The sequence below is a fragment of the Apiospora phragmitis genome, assembly GCF_038363925.1.
Source record: "Apiospora phragmitis strain CBS 135458 chromosome Unknown utg000008l:1.0-3514335.0:1.0-3519231.0, whole genome shotgun sequence".
NCBI lineage: Eukaryota > Fungi > Ascomycota > Sordariomycetes > Amphisphaeriales > Apiosporaceae > Apiospora > Apiospora phragmitis.
Window position 1 is genome coordinate 1,951,679 of NW_027117407.1, and position 15,657 is coordinate 1,967,335.

General features: G+C 51.8%; 4 protein-coding genes across 4 annotated transcripts; 2 read left to right on the top strand and 2 right to left on the bottom strand.

Annotated features, from left to right (window-relative positions):
* Positions 1-3,119: 3,119 nt before the first annotated feature.
* On the top strand, positions 3,120-5,524 carry PG994_009027 (uncharacterized protein; the record flags this gene model as incomplete). The annotated part of the gene is made up of 4 exons (XM_066860436.1): positions 3,120-3,864; positions 3,917-4,849; positions 4,943-5,396; positions 5,458-5,524. 4 exons carry the CDS (start codon positions 3,120-3,122, stop codon positions 5,522-5,524), a joined length of 2,199 nt encoding a protein of 732 aa, XP_066714025.1.
* A 1,506-nt stretch (positions 5,525-7,030) lies between these two features.
* PG994_009028 (mitochondrial 37S ribosomal protein bS6m) lies at positions 7,031-7,895 on the top strand (the record flags this gene model as incomplete). Its single annotated transcript, XM_066860437.1, has 3 exons — positions 7,031-7,054; positions 7,287-7,318; positions 7,583-7,895. The coding sequence occupies 3 exons, from the start codon at positions 7,031-7,033 to the stop codon at positions 7,893-7,895; spliced, it is 369 nt and encodes a 122-aa protein (XP_066714026.1).
* Positions 7,896-8,736: 841 nt separating this feature from the next.
* PG994_009029 (Defective in cullin neddylation protein) lies at positions 8,737-9,806 on the bottom strand (the record flags this gene model as incomplete). Its single annotated transcript, XM_066860438.1, has 5 exons — positions 8,737-8,940; positions 8,985-9,180; positions 9,244-9,415; positions 9,473-9,558; positions 9,793-9,806. The coding sequence occupies 5 exons, from the start codon at positions 9,804-9,806 to the stop codon at positions 8,737-8,739; spliced, it is 672 nt and encodes a 223-aa protein (XP_066714027.1).
* A 2,577-nt stretch (positions 9,807-12,383) lies between these two features.
* PG994_009030 (Sorting nexin mvp1) lies at positions 12,384-15,026 on the bottom strand (the record flags this gene model as incomplete). Its single annotated transcript, XM_066860439.1, has 4 exons — positions 12,384-12,593; positions 12,658-13,254; positions 13,343-14,265; positions 14,522-15,026. The coding sequence occupies 4 exons, from the start codon at positions 15,024-15,026 to the stop codon at positions 12,384-12,386; spliced, it is 2,235 nt and encodes a 744-aa protein (XP_066714028.1).
* Positions 15,027-15,657: the final 631 nt, after the last annotated feature.

Consider the following 15,657-nt stretch of genomic DNA (forward strand, 5'->3'; position numbering starts at 1 on the left):
CGCTTCCACGCAATTCCGGCAGGTTTCTTTCTTTCTCTCTCCCCTTCCCATTATTTCCTCCGCCGATCAAATTCATAGTATGGGTGTATGTACATATCTATGCAGCTGTGTAGGGTGCACAAGAAGATAGACGGACGGGGTTGTGCGCGCGCGCATCGATCGTATGGAGCGGGTTGGGTGGCCTTTTCGGCCCAGTTCCAAACATCCACCCATCCACCCATTAAAAGAAGAGAGCCGCATTGTCCAGGATAGGATTGGCTCCCAGGTCTTGGGGATCTGCCTAGGGGGTAAGTACATAGTGTGCATATCGCTAAATCGGTACTTTACCAAGTCGGCAGGTCGCGTACGAAGAGGTATGTATTCGATGTTGAACATGCTGGCTTGAGGCATGTACGTTAGAGGTAAAGCATACCTACCTACCTACCATCCGTACATGCATCCATACGTCCTGCTTGTATGCGATGCCTGGCCGCCTATTGCTATGGATGCAAGTGCTTTTCTTGGTAGTCTCCTTCCATGGGTGTTACTATTCATTCATTCGTTGTGTGATCATGATAATCAAATACATTGGAAAGGAAGTAATCATACTACCCAGTCTCCCCGGTCATCTCTTGGCCTTGGCAAGCCCTGCACCCACTTTGGGACGCAAAAAGATCCAACAACAGCAACCGCAGCTTGTTCTTCGTCCATGATCAGTTGATGCCTACTCTCGTCCTCCCCTCTGGTAGGCAGGATCCATAGCCGGTATACGGGCGTACAGTAATAGAAAAACTCTACTTGGATGCTATTGGCTAGGTCCGGAAAGATATCTGACTCTAAACACTGACCAATACTCCGCCCAAACTATCCACTAGTACCTCCATGTCGAAAAAGGTAAGTAGGTTAATAAAAGCCTTGAACGACAGATACACACGCGCACATCACGCAATACCTCCCTGTCTATTAATGAAACATCTATGTATACATATACGTATACATAGGTATATGTGTGCAGGTATCTCCCGTAATCTAGTCCACAACCCCCCTGCCCGCCTATTCCTGTTTCCCTATTCTTCCCATCTGACCTGGCAAGCTGGTCCTCTAACCCACGGTATCCTATCTACTCGGGCCCAACAGGTAAATCATCCCAAGTCGGACTAATTTTCCCCAAAGCGATCAGTCGCATCACATCATCACGACTTCCCAAATACCATTCATCTGCTAGCCCGTCAGTCATGCCCCATCCCTCCGCGGCCCATCTGTGCACACACCTACCTACCTACCTGCACTCATCAATTCAGACCATACCAGGCCAAACACACATTCACACTCATCCTGACATTCCCATCCCCGCGACAGTGCCACGTCTATCTATATGGGGCCACTGATAGATGACTGATTTATCACTCATTAGCCTGCGTAGTGCATAAGAAGCGAGCTTGGTCTTATATCAGAATCAACAGAGAAGCCAGCAGCAAAGAAGTCGAGGCGAAGCGAAGCACACACATATCATACTGCTGCGCTTTCACCATTCACTCACTCCCACTTTTTCATCGGCGATTAAGGCATAGATTGTAACCCAGAGGGTAAGTGAGAATAGCCTGTCTATCCATTTGATATTCCGTCCCATTCGCACCTTCGCACCCCGGTATCGTGCCGACACCTTGAATACAAGTACAAGCCCCGTCCTTTTCCACACTACATAGTCTGAGGTACCCGACTATTTCACATCTGCCTTGCCTATAAGGTTGGCTCTCTGATTAAATTCGCATAAAGTCTCACCCTGGATTGATCAGTGCACGCCCTCACTAAAACTTTACCTGACGATTATTAGGCTCCCCCTCGCATAGTCGGGCAGTCTAAGTAGTTCACTATTGCAAGGGCCATCATTCAATCCTTCGCCTTTTTCCCCCTTCCCTCTCTCTCCCTTTATCAAGTTCTACATATCAACAACCGCCGGAACAGTTGGGAGAAGAAAACAAACCCGCCATCAACAATCACCAATACGCCCCATCATCAACACTGCGACATTCCGTCCGAGGATTCTGAGCGCCCCGACCAACCTGGATATAAATCGACTAGGCAGGTTTATCAGACGAAAATCCAACGTCAATAGTTGTCGTCACCAACCAACTAGTAAGTTCCTATAGCTACAGCTTCATGCCTGCCTCCGAGCTAGGTAGGCAGGCCTTGCTTTCTTCTCTCTATCCATATCTGCAGCTCGTTGCCTGCTGGGGTTTTTTTTTTTTACTACACTCTCCACTCACCCCAAAGCACCTACAATTCCGTATACCAAATATCCCCCCCCCAACCTGACACTGTACTGTTGGTAAGTAATGAATGCTGCAGTGCAGCCCTGCAGCATCTGCACCACTTTTTTCCCCGTCCCTAATACGCATTCACCACATACATACACACACCTCACCTACACCACATTGCGCGCTCCGTGATTGACGCGTTATACGATCGTCCTACCCTTACTCTGACATCGTGTATTTTTGTCCAGCAAATACGGTACGTATTTGGACACCTCCAACCCAAGCCTTGCAACGTCAGCAACTCTCCCTGCTAGCTATTCTGCATCATTGCAATCAATCAAGTACACCTCGACCTTCTTCCATCATATCTCGTCTCATTGTCAGCACAGTACAGCACAACACAGCCCAACAGCAAAGCATTCCCTCTTTTCATTCATATACCGGGGCCCGTTCGTTGCCTTTACCACCCTGCCCCCCCATTGTTTTCTTGACATCTTGCACTATTCCTCCATATGTCAAGGTGCCAAGCCAACGTGGGGCCATATTTGTCGTCCGTCGTCACTATCACATGGAAGGACATGTGCTATATCCACCACTATCTCTCAATTTCCAGTTGACTGCGGATATCGTACAGCTCGTTACTGCGCCGTATCCCTTCCTCATTCGTCCCTCTCCCATTTACCACACATCCCAGCCTATGTGGGCCCATTGCCTCATACCTCGATTAGGCGCACGTTTCCCACCTACATATACTTAGGCTTCAGCGTCTGACCACATACTCAAAGCCAACCACTGACAATCCAAACCTTAGGTAGGGCTGGCTACAGGAGGGCTGATACAGTTTCCTCTCTCTGATTCTGCCACCCCTTCTCTGCCTTGACTATGTCGGCAAAAGAGGACGTACTGGAAAGGGAGCGTGAGAGAGAGCGTCCTGTTCAGCCTAGAGAGATCCAGCCTAGTCGTCCACAGGACATCAAGACTTCGCGTGAGAAGGAGGATACAGACCTCTACAACCGATACGCTCATCGTCACAACGAGTACAACGATAAGCTCGCTGAGCTCATTACGCGCCGCTCGTATATAGAAAACGAGATTAATGCTGTTGATTCTGCCATTAAATATCACCAGCAGGAGCAGGCACGTGTCGCCCAGGAGTACAAAGATAAGCAGAACGCTATCGTGGCTCAACGTCGACTGGAGGATCAACGTGCCGCCAATGACCAGATGGAGCTGGAACGCAGCAGAGAATCTGGCAAGATGAATGGCCAGGGTCGAACCCGTCGTGCATCAATCCGAGACATAACACATCAACAGAATGGAAGCGGTGGTGGCTGGACTAGTATCAACGCCCGGCCTCGCTCGCGCCGGGAGGACGACGAAGAGCATCACGCCGACCCCGGAAACTTGTTGGGCAAGGGGTATCAGCCCATGGATGATGCCGAGCCCAATGGCAGATCGACGCAGAGAACTGGCCTTCCCAGACATGGCCCCAATGGCCACGATATGGAGGCTGACGACTCCGAAGCTTCTCTTGCCTACCGCCCTAGAAAAGCAGATGAGCAGCGACCTTTGAAGCCTAAGCAGCGCCACTCCTTGCCTAGCTTTTCTGCTGGTAATCGCGGTAGTCGTAAGTCAATTCTTATATCTTCAATCAGAATTTGCACTAACTTTCACATTAGCTAAGCGAGAGACTCCCATCGAGTCCAAACCCCGTTCTCCCTCTGGCCGACGCTCGCTGCCCAGCGGTCGCAGCCAGGCTACATCCGCCGAGGCCGCCGTACCTCCCGACACCAGTGAGATCAACAAGGACACCCTTATTCTCAAGCACGATGGCCAGAAGTACGTTGAGCCTCCCATGTACGAAGCCGTCCCGCTGGAGAGAATCGATAAGAACCACCCGTACTGGGATCCTGAATGGGAGCCTCTGGAAGACATCATTGTACCTCAGTTGGAGAAGTGGCAGGAGAAGTTGGATTATTTGCGACGCACCCCTGACGCTGTCCGTCATACCGTTTTTCTTGCGAATCGACAGGTTAACAGGGGCCAGGCCGTTGTTGACTTCCTCAAGGACGGTGATTTCCACCCTTATCAGTACGTTGGAAAGGAAATGATGAAGAAGTTCTACAAGACATTCATCAACTACGACACCATGTTCCGACTGGTCAATGTGCACGAGGAGTTGAAGAAGTTTGATCTAGATGTGATGCCTCTGGAATGGCTTAGGCAACGCATGTTTGAGGTTTCTCGGGATCAGGGCGACAAGTTCAACTTGTCCAAGTACACGCACGACCTGTACCACGACTACAAGCTGAAGGCTCTGCGAGAGAAGCACGGTTTTGGCAATATCGGTCGTCCTTCGGGATACAAAGTGGGCGAGAAGAACGACAAAGTGAAGAACGGCAAGATCAAGCGCGAATCGAGCGTCGGCGACCTGCGTCGCAAAGGCCGTCGAATCAGTCAAGTGGACATGGGTGGCGACCCGTCCATGATGGAGCATTACCACGCCATGCAGCAGCACCCGCAGCAACGGCAGGAGTATCTTGAACCGGTGACACCACGCCAGTCCAAGAGATTACGCCTCGAAGCCGATGCCCAGGCCGCTCCACCTGGTGGTATGCATGCGCATGCCCAGGCCCAGGCCCACGCACAAGCACAGGCTCAAGCACTCGCACTTGCGCACTCCCACCACGCTCATCAAGTCCAAGGACACGCAGATGCTCCCATGCCTGTCAAGGCGGAGCCAGAGCCAGAAGTGGACGATCTGGACTACGATGGCTATACGTCAACAGACTCCTTTTCTGCCGGTCGCATTATGCATCTCGACTTCCGCATCTACCAGATCAAGACCAGCGAGCTGACCACTAGCACTGAGATCACGCAATATTGGACTTGGAGCCAGGAGAAGAGTATGTTCGAGCACCAGGTTCTCCGTGATGTCCATCCGAAGGTCACTTGGGGGTACTACCAGCAGCACATCACCTTTGATCTCAAGCTAGACGAGATCGTCGAGGTGTTCTACGCCAAGGACTGCCTCAAGGTTATCGTGGTTACTAAGACTGACCGCGGCCGAATCCTGGTCCACTTCAAGCGCGACCGGACACTGAAGCGGTTCCTCAGCTTCTCTCGTAGAAAGGGTGTGCAGCTAGTTAAGAGCTCTAGGTAAGCATTTCCCCATCAACAATTCCCTTGCAATGAAGTTGGACGCTAATCTGTCGGGCAGTGATCGAATGGAAGATGCATGGAACAAGATGGAAAGCAAGGTCATGGCCGACGACTCGGACTCGTAGTAGAAGCCGGCGATGCATGCTCGATATGTCCTTTTGGGATTTTTCGTTTTTTCAATTCTATTTTTCTCGATTTCATCCCTCACGACGACAACAACACTACTCAGTCGGCGGTATCTTCTGATCAGACCGAGTATTAATGAGCAATCTCCGTCCCGCAGCACAGCCGCAGAACCAGATCGACATACTATGCTGCTCTTTGCGCTTTGATAGCTGACGAAGAGACGACACCACTTTGTCGTGGTTCCTGCATGGGCGGGACAATGATAATATCCACCAAACCTGCAGTTCTGTAATATAAACAGCTGCAGTCGACACCTAATTCTCAGGCATCACCTGCATTTCGAGACGCGCAGATCGCAACGCGCATGGATTGCGTACATGGCACATATGGACAAGGGCACAGGGAGTTCTACGGTTGCTTTTCCCTTTTTCTACGTGTTCTTTGATGCCCAAACAAAGTTGTGTTTCTGGTGGGCAATAAACAAAACAGCAGCACAGGGAGGGGACCGGACTTTGTTTTTTAGAGAGAGAATACCCCGCGGAAGGATTCGTTGTTTTTTTCCCTGGTTCCTCGGGTCGTTCTGCTGCCAGCAGCACTGGGAGTGGGGAGTGGGAGAAAACACAAGATGACGGTACAAAAATCCTTTGCTATGCACCTTCATACTCGACTTGACACCCCCCACGCCTTACACCTTCCCCAGCTGCAATTGATGAGTGTTCGCTTATCGCAAACCAGTGGGTTTGCACACGCTGACCACACCTGTCCTCGGCAACACCCCCTCGGCGTTGGGGGCGTTCAGAAGCGGACGGTACTGTACAAATAGTGTTGGAGCAATGAGAATCGAGCATGCAGAATCATGAGATTGGTTTCTTATTCTCCTTCTCAATATGTTAAGTGAAACGCACGATTAATCAAACAACGGCTGGAAAGCATGCGGGTGTGCTGTCAGAGTTACTGGTACCAGCCAGGTAAGCTACCTAATTGCATTTGTCGGATCTTGTGGCTACGTATGGAGGTAAGCGATAGCCTGTCTTCAAGAGCAAATATACAAGGCAATGGCTGTACTGTGTAAGTAAGTACATGTAGGAGGTCCGGTCTCTCTGCCCCCCACACTATGAATGGGCTGTCGTTGCGTCGTACCTGCTGGGTGTTCTAATTTGGTACATACATGTAGGCACCTACATAAAGGCGGTTTAGTGCATACCTAACCCGCATCAGGTAGGTACCTAACTAAAAGGAACTCACTCATGGAGGAGTGGGAAGATGTAGACCGCGCGGGCCGCTGTTGCTCAGAGGTGTCTTCGGTCGGACTAATCAGATGCCGATGCTCCGCCGAAATTTCGAACCTCCAAAGTCGCTTCCACCTCAATGGAGCCCTGCCTCAAAGCAAGCCCGCCCCGGTAGCCGCAAGACGACGAAATACGACCTGCGACGACAAGCATAAAACGGCCGAAGCATGATACTATAGACCGACGGAACCCCGAGCAATTATCGATACGAAGAAGATGCTGTACGAGCTGATTGGCATTGTAAGTTGTGTGCTCCCCTCCTCAACTTGCGCCGACTGGCGGATGCGACAACCGGCTGGCGGGGACTGTTGTTTACTGCGATGCAGAAGGAGAACTGGGCATTCGAGGAGCTGATCGCAAACGGGACCGGTCATCTGCCGGGACAGAGGCATCGCAGAGAAGAAGAAGACGAAGAAGCAAGACTAGGCTGCTGTGGACAATTCATAACGACTAACATGATGGCGCAATACAGGTCCGACCCGGCAACCTTGCCGAGGTCAAAGAGTACGTTTGCAGACCCTGATTCATAACGTTTACCTCGCACTCTACACGAAAGGACGTGGGGTGGATTCGACGAGATCGCAGCGTGTTTTCTACGCTCAAAGCCAAATTTTGCGACTCGCTCTTTGAGCCGATTTACAAGTGCTGCCGAAAATCATGCCACGCCCGCTCTCCCAACCAGCTTCCCCTCCTCCCTCGTCAAGGCCTAACAAGTATACCAAGACGAGAGACCCGATTGACTAACACACCCGCCCTCTCCATCAACAGAATCGTCTCCACAACCGGCGCCCTCATCCTGCGCGAGCGCGGCGTGATCCGGGGCCTGTCCAACTGGGGCGTCTTCTCGCTGCCATCGTCCACGTCGAAGCATCAGATGCGGCACTCGACGGGCCACTACTTCGCCATGCGGTACGACGCCAGCGTCGAGACGCAAAAGTCCGTCTCCAGCGTCCTGCGCAACGACCCCCGCATGATCCGCCACACCAGCGTCAAGCTCGGCGACGGCAAGCTCGACACCATGAGCCGCATCGCCGCCATCGGCTGGCAGCGCCTCGGCATGGGCGACGAGAAGCGGGTCTGAGGAAGGAGCAAGGGGAGAAGGAAATATGGCAACTGAAATGCGGGCATATAAAGAGAGGAGAACGAGGGACCAAGAAGAAGGAAACGCGGGCAAATGACACCCATGGAGCCGAACTACGAGACAGAACCCGATAAAAGTCCTATTATTGGCGAAGAGAGCGGGGCCGAACAAACCGAACTGTGCAAAGAAGCCTTAGGTGGCAATGGCAACTTAAAGCCCGGTGTTGTCCAATATGGAGAATATTCAACAGGGCCTCGCAGAACTGTACGATACGACATGAATGATTGTACAAAGGTGGGGATATACCGCCACTCCCCTTTCTAGATGGCGCGGCAGCCGAGTAAAGACTTGGGTTGTGTACATAAAGATAGTAGATGGGAGAACATCTCGTCACCAGCATGGGCTTGACGGGAGTAATCTACGAAACTCAAGATGATAATAACCCACCCCTATGCCCTCTATTGATTTGCGATGCTGGAAGGGTAACTACGCCCAGTGATGTCCTTCGAGTGCTCATGAACCTAGGTAGATATGGACATAATCGTCATCATTCGTGTCAAAGCTCTATCTGCTGTTATCTGCAACTGCGTTTTCCAAGGTGGGACTGTGTTGCCTCCGTCGTGATGATCAACACCCAGCGTCTCAGTCCCCGCTCAGTTCAGTGTAGTATTTCCCTGTTGGCCCAATCGCTCGTTCGCTAGGGCTGTATGCAAGTGCGTCCAGCAATGTCTATCTATGGGCCGGACTGTTGTGTCTACCGCAACGCACAATGACTGCGACACTCTGGATCAGAGAGTTAACGCCGCCTCCACCACATCCAACCCTCGACCAAATTCCCGTTCTAAGCGGACTGGTCGACCTCCATGGCGCCATCTTGCGAGCGCTTGGCCTTGAACCAGGCAACGAAGTCGTCGATGACATTGGGCCACGAGGCCTCAGGGTTCCAGAACGAGAGCGACTCATCTTCAGAACTCTTCTCGGCAAAGAGCAGCGTCTGGTTCCACATGTCGCGACTGACGGTACGAGGCCACTTCTCTCGGAGATACTGCGTCCACAGGGGAAGAAGTCGATGCCCGTTTGCTTGCCCACCCATGGTCGACCGGGCGGGGCGAACAGCATGGTCCAGTACAAAATGGCATTGTCAAGGGCGAGAGCGCGTTGGTCTGGTTCCTTGCCAGCCACAAAGGCGTGCTTGGCGACCTTCTTGAAGAGTTCCTTGTCCTTTGACAACTTGGTGACCAAATTGGAGACATACTTCTTTTGAGAAGCAATGTTACCGTCAACTCTATAGGAGATGTTAGATATCCCTAGTGTAGTGATAGGATACGAGCATAAAATCGCGACTTACCCAGCATCAGCCCAGCCTGACACAAAACCGTCCTTCTTGATCTCGCCGATCGTCTCAGCCTTGACGATCTCCAAGACTATGAACATAGAGGCATCCTCCAAGTTCACACCAACAGTCTCCAGATACTTCATCGTGTTGTCAGGGCCGATCTTATCCTTCTCATCCTGTTTGTCTTTGGATCCATTAGCCATTTCAACACATCTAGCATGCAAGATCCATCCGAACCTACCTCGTAGCGACTCGAACTGCTTCAGCAAAGAAGTCTCGCGGGATACGCTAGGAGCGGAACCACCGCTAGCTCCGGAAGAATAGTACCTATAGAGTGAGTTTAGAGTCAGCAGAAATATCATAGAAAGCGCTTATAGCCTGAAACAGTATACAGCTGCATTGCATCATCAGAATAGGTCTTGCGGCTCAAGCTGTGTCTAATAGGGGTCAATGGAACCAGTTTGGAGTTGAAGCAAGCTGGCAAGATTAGTAACGGGGTGGATGGGTTGCAAGACGTACGAGGACCAGCGACGTTGATTGAATCAGTAGCCTCTCGTGTACCGATTATGGGACATTGTGCCGGTGTATCAGCGGATACACAGGCTCTGGCTGGTGGGAGAAGAAAGAATATGCCACTTGGAGGAGGGTGTTTGAGGTTTGGATATTGACCACACTGTAAAGGGAAAATAAAACCATCAAGTGTAGTTGTTCAACTCGAAAGCAAGAGGTAATGTCAGAATTACAGACTCCCGATTTTCCAGGAACGATTGCTTCAAATGTAAACTGGTCGAGGGGCTTGTTTCGACTGGCGGCAGATGTCCAGAAAGGTGCGTCGGTATCGACCCCCAGCAAATAACTCGGGATGGCACCAGTGGAAAACTCCACCATAACGCAGCTCAGTGACGGATCGATGCGAACAGAATGGTGCAAGTGAGCAGCTTGCTGCCGGGCTCCGCGATACAACAACGGTGTGTCTGGCCTATGTGCCTGGAAAGGGGGGCATACCACCAAGAGATTGGACAGTAGCTGACCCGCATGATAGGCGAACAGGATCATCGAACCAAGTGATCTCCCGGATTCTGAGCAACTTGAGCAGAACAAGGAATTCAACAAGCCTGCATAAAGCTGCAAGAAGAAAAAAGGCCGACACCGTCCTCAATCAACACATCCTTTATGCCATGGCTGCGCCCAACAACCGAGCGTCAGTGTGATCACAAAACAACTCCACCTCAACAATCAAGCCCAGTCCACCTCCCTAACTTCATGACTCGGCCTGTTCACATAGAAAGGCTTGCCGATGTGCTCGTCCCAAGCAATAATCATGAAAGTCTTCATTGCGGCTACTTAGCTGCAAGTGTGATAGTCAAAGCTCTTTGTAAGCCAGCAGGCTAAAAGCGAATGCAAATCCACAGGGTGTGAGCATCGCTGATCGGCCCTGGGGCATCTTTACCAAGACGATGGGTTTCTCCCACACCAACCTGTCATCAGCCGCACGTGCGCCTGGTCGGCATTGTGGTTCTCATTAGAAATGCAATCTCTTTGGGGGCGTTATGGCATTCGGCTATTCAAGGCCTCGAGGTGACCATCGTCATGTATCATCATGCGTTTCTGTATACAATCGATGGGGTGGGGCCATCGCCTCATGCTCGACGCGTTCACAATTCGAAACAGCACAAGCACAACAGCCCAAGCCGCAAGACGTAACATATCGGTCGGTCGGAAAAGGGTTTGACTTACGAATCGACGGCCTCGTCCATCCTGTAGCTCGAGTTCTTAAGAAACTAAAGTCAACCCATTAGCATATGCCATGTGTGATAACAATGTAGATGCCGGCGCCAATAAGGGGTGGTATCTCCGATGACAAGGCGGTGAACGGCAAAGCAGCCCACCCAGGGACAGAAGGGAACAACCTACTCTCTGGGCGACCTTTTCAGTTGCACCCGTGATCCCGCTGAACTCGGCCACGGCGGCCCTGTGCGCAGACGACAACGGCATCTTGGAGGCAGGCACTTGATATTTGGCGGTTAAAGGAGGGCGGGTGGAAGAGTATGTGCCTCTAATCGATCTCGTTCGTTCGGAATGGGAATCTCGGATTCAAAAATCTTCCCACACAAGAGAAAGGGTAAAATATCTGGGGGTCTTGCTCCGCTTGAATTGTACGTTTGCTCCAAGGTAAATGACGATGGGAGAGGAGGAAGATGATGATGTACGGTAGCGCGAGGAAGTTCTTGCAGGTCAGGAACGATCAAGCCGGACAAAACAATACGCCTGAGCGCTGTCGGCTCCCATTCCAGTCGCGCAAGGATTCTGGGAGATACGTATGTAGTTTCCAACAGCGGGAAAACAAAGAGAATAAGAAAAAATCGCCAATACGAACGTGGTGATGCAGTTGCTGTGCAAGGCTGACTGTCGAAGATGACCGACGTTGATGGTGGGGGTTTTAGGCGGCAAGCTCTATCTGCATTGGCGGGGTACATTTGAGTACATAAGTACATGGATTCGGAAGCTCCTTCCACAGTGCTCCACTCTTCAGATCTCTCCACCACAGCTATATAAAGAATTATACTCCGTATGTAATTGGCATGTTATATATATATGTGTGTGTATTCATTCAGCTACTAGTCAGTCCTAACCTCATCCCAGCTGGGCTTGCTACACGATATAAGAGCAAAAGAACAGAAGGGTATCGTGGTGTAGTAGGGGCCGCCGTCTGGTTGCCCATGACCAAAATGCAAATGCTGTATCGACCCCTTCCTCTCCGTAACGGGATGAGTAGAAGTGACAGAGGATAGCGAAAATCAAAGAACAATGCCGCCGTCGCTCTCTCCAATCGACATATACAATCTCGGTAGCGGTCCCATGCATTGCAACAAGTCCCTTTGTCAGCCGTCATACTTGACCAGCCCGCACCCAAAATCCTCAACGACGAACCCATCGGGCACTTCCCCACCACCCAATAGCACTCTTCGGGCCTTTGCCGCATCCACTGGCCTAGAAGCCACGACATCTTTGCCCGGAGACTCATCCACCCCACCATCTAATCCTACAGAACGATGCTCCACGAAACACCCCTAAATGAAATCAACCGGAGCTGCCTGCTTGCCTGCAGTCCCACTCGTGCAGGTTTCGGACATTGGAAGCGACGAGGAGCTCTATTCCCCAAGCGGCATGCCATCAAGCTCGTCCAACAACCTGCGCCAGTTGTCGGCGAGCATCTCGCCATACTTGACACGCTCTTGAGCCCAATCCTGGGCCAGACGGGAGACGTGGTATTGAGTCTGCTGGAAGTATATGAGCTCATCACGGATGCACTCGCGTACGAAAACCGAGCGGTTATGCTGGGTAACTATATTCTCCTTATCCTACATCGTGTGTTAGTCCAGCTACAAATTTTTCAGGTGTGGGTCGTGTTCCTGTATATCGTACCTTGATGATGTTCTCGACCACGCGCTCGATTTCACCCGGTTTAACCAGACCATCCGGCTTAGCCCGCAGACCTGCAAGCTTTGTCTCGTTGTTCTGTATTCTTCGCTCAAGATACGGGATGTTGTCCTTGTCGAGACGCTCTCGGCGTTCAAACATGTCCCGAACGGAGACCAGCGAGTCGCGCTGTCTCTTCAAATCTTCCAAGACGCCAGCGTCCCAAGCTCTGCTCTCGTCCTCCAACAGACTCTGGGCGGTTCGCAGACCCTTGGAAATAGCAACGAGACCATCGTTGAGCAAAGGCACGTCGTTAGTGTCGGTCGCGTATGTATCAGCGCTAGCCTCGGTCAACGATCCGAGGGAGACAGCCATCCGAGCGTGATCAGCAGCTACGCCTTCCGAGCGCTTGACCAAACGATCCATCAAGTTGCAGGCATTGATATACAATTCGGCCGACCGCCGGACCCCAGATCGCGTGCGGTCGAACAGCTCATTCAGAGGTCCGATAGGCAAAGAGTCTTCGAGCCCGGGGGGAAGCGGCCGCCCGGTGAACTCGTCTTGCACCGAGATAGTTGCCTGCTTGCGCCATACAGAGAGTTCCTGTTATTGTAAACATGATTAGTCAAACCATCCGGGAACATGATCCAGCAACGAGTGTAGTTATCTTACCGTAGGAACAGTCAAGAACATTATCACCAACTGTTCTTGTCCCAGGAACCGGATGCCTGACCACCGCGTTCAAGAAACGCGACAAACCGCGACGTCTCTTTTCTATAAATGCACCATCATTGCTTAGATGGTTTCCATTGACAGCCACCCTCTTGGGCGGCAACAGAGGTAGTACGCGGAAAGGATAACGCTTATGTAAACAATCGAGGAGCCACACGAAGTCGCTGTAGCGCCTGATGACTTTGCTACCTCGGCGGGAGCTGGTAACCTCGTAATTGTGGTGCTGGAACATGAACAGTCCCTCCTTCTCTGGCATGAGCGTCACCATGATGTTCTCCTCCACGGCGCTACCCGTCCGCCTAGCGCTAATGGTGCGTGTGTGAGACACGGCGGGAGGATTGATACTTGGTGTGCGATCGGCGCTGGAAGCTCCGCCAAAGGGGTTTATGGCTTGGTTCGACGGCGCGCCGCCGAAGCCGGTTTCCGCAGTAGGATTAGAGCCGTCAAAGTACCCCCAGTCTCCAGGGTTCGAGGGCATGGTGCCAGAAGCTGCTGACTGGCGGCCTGAGGCTATGGGTGTCCCCGAGCCTATTGAGGGTGTTGTAAACGTCGAAGTCGTTCGTTTTTGCACACCAGGCTCATTGCCAAGTCCAAACCCATTCCCGCCGAAACTCGAAGCTCCGGGTTCGTCGTGGTTGCCATTGTGAGCTCTCGGTGTCTCCGCGTGATTATGGTTTCGGTGCAGGTCGGGCGTATTCCAGGGGTCCTCTTCCGGGTCCGACATGGAGGGCTTTCGAAGTTGCGACCTGGGCGGCGAGTCTTTCTTGGGAGTTTCAGGTGCTTGTGGAGGTTTCGCGGCCAGCTCCGAGGCATCAAAAATGGGTTGTTGAAGTTGTTGGGGTTTCTTGTTGCTAAGGTTAGATAATTGGGTCGGAGGAAGATCTATTGAATTTCATCAGTCCCGGCGCGACCGAGTACATAGGTCGATATCATTATCAGCGAGGGAATAGCGTCACAGCATGGACCCGCTTGTGATGATGTACAGGACTGTCACACAAGGCAGGCTACCAAGAATTGACGAAGCCAAGCAATTGGGTTGCAATCGTGCAGATTGACGAATGGAAAGCCAGCAAGGAACTCGGCTGCCTCCAAATACTTGACGGGTGGTCTATGGGTAAGGAAACAGTGCGAGACTTACTACGTCGTCTTTCGTCGACTCCATCCAAGTTGATCGTTTCACCTTCTTGGGCTAGGCCAATAAGCGCGAGGAGCACATTGAAAGAATCTCGGTCGAGTTGCACCTCCTCGCCTTGGGGAGAAAGAATATTCATGATTCTAGCTTGCTCATCAGCTCCCAGCTTCGCAGAGGCCAGGGTCGTGGCCACGCCGGCTGGCGACACCTTGCCGCCACGGCCATGCTCGCGTAGTGTATAGTCGTATGCTTCGACGTAGCTCTCGGGTACCTCGACCCCAGCCAGCAAGTTACGGATCAAATCAGCACGCGATTGTTGCTTTCGAGGAGTCGGCAGGTTCCAAGGAGAATGGCGTTCGCTGCCCAGCGCATCTCCATCGTCGAACAAAGTATCGGGAGTTGATCGGGTCATTGGCCCATCTTCCTCGAAGAGTGAATTGCGCGACCGGCCCATGGCCGAGTTGCTTAACGCAGGCGATTCGTCCGGCGGGGATGTACCGAAGAGAGACATGTTGGGGCTCTTGGATTGAAGCAAATGCGTTTAACGATACTTGTCGATCGGATAGAGTCGGTCGCGTATAAGGAGGCTCGCTATAATGGTATCAAGAAGGTATGTAGGATGTGATCCGTTCTCCGGTTGATTTGCTGCCGGTAGTTGTCGTAATGGTCTTCGTACCAACGATAGTCGAGCTTCCCAGTCGGGACAATAGACTCTGCGGCCGCAATCACTGCAGATGACGGGTGCGTCCAACGTAATGCGCCAAGTGTTTGATGTACGTGCTTTCAATTTGCGACAGTGGTACTCGGAAGAGGCCAAGACTCAATGGATTGCGAAGGCTATTGCACAACTCCTACGTGAGGTAGTTGTTGTTCATGATGGTAAGCTGTAAGAAGACATGTGGGATTGAGACTACTGGAGGAGGCTGTAATTAGGTAGCATTGGGCTGGGCATTGGCCCGTCAGCCCACCAGCTACTGAAACAGGGTAACGAGTCTGAAGTGGAAGGAACGGGAGCTCCAGCACAAGAGCTCCTGTGGGGCGCGTCGTCGTTCATCCCGCCTAATTCTGATATGCATGTGCATGTGCATGTGTGTTGATAACCACCTGCACTTACAATCCCATCATTGATGTCCGTAATAAAC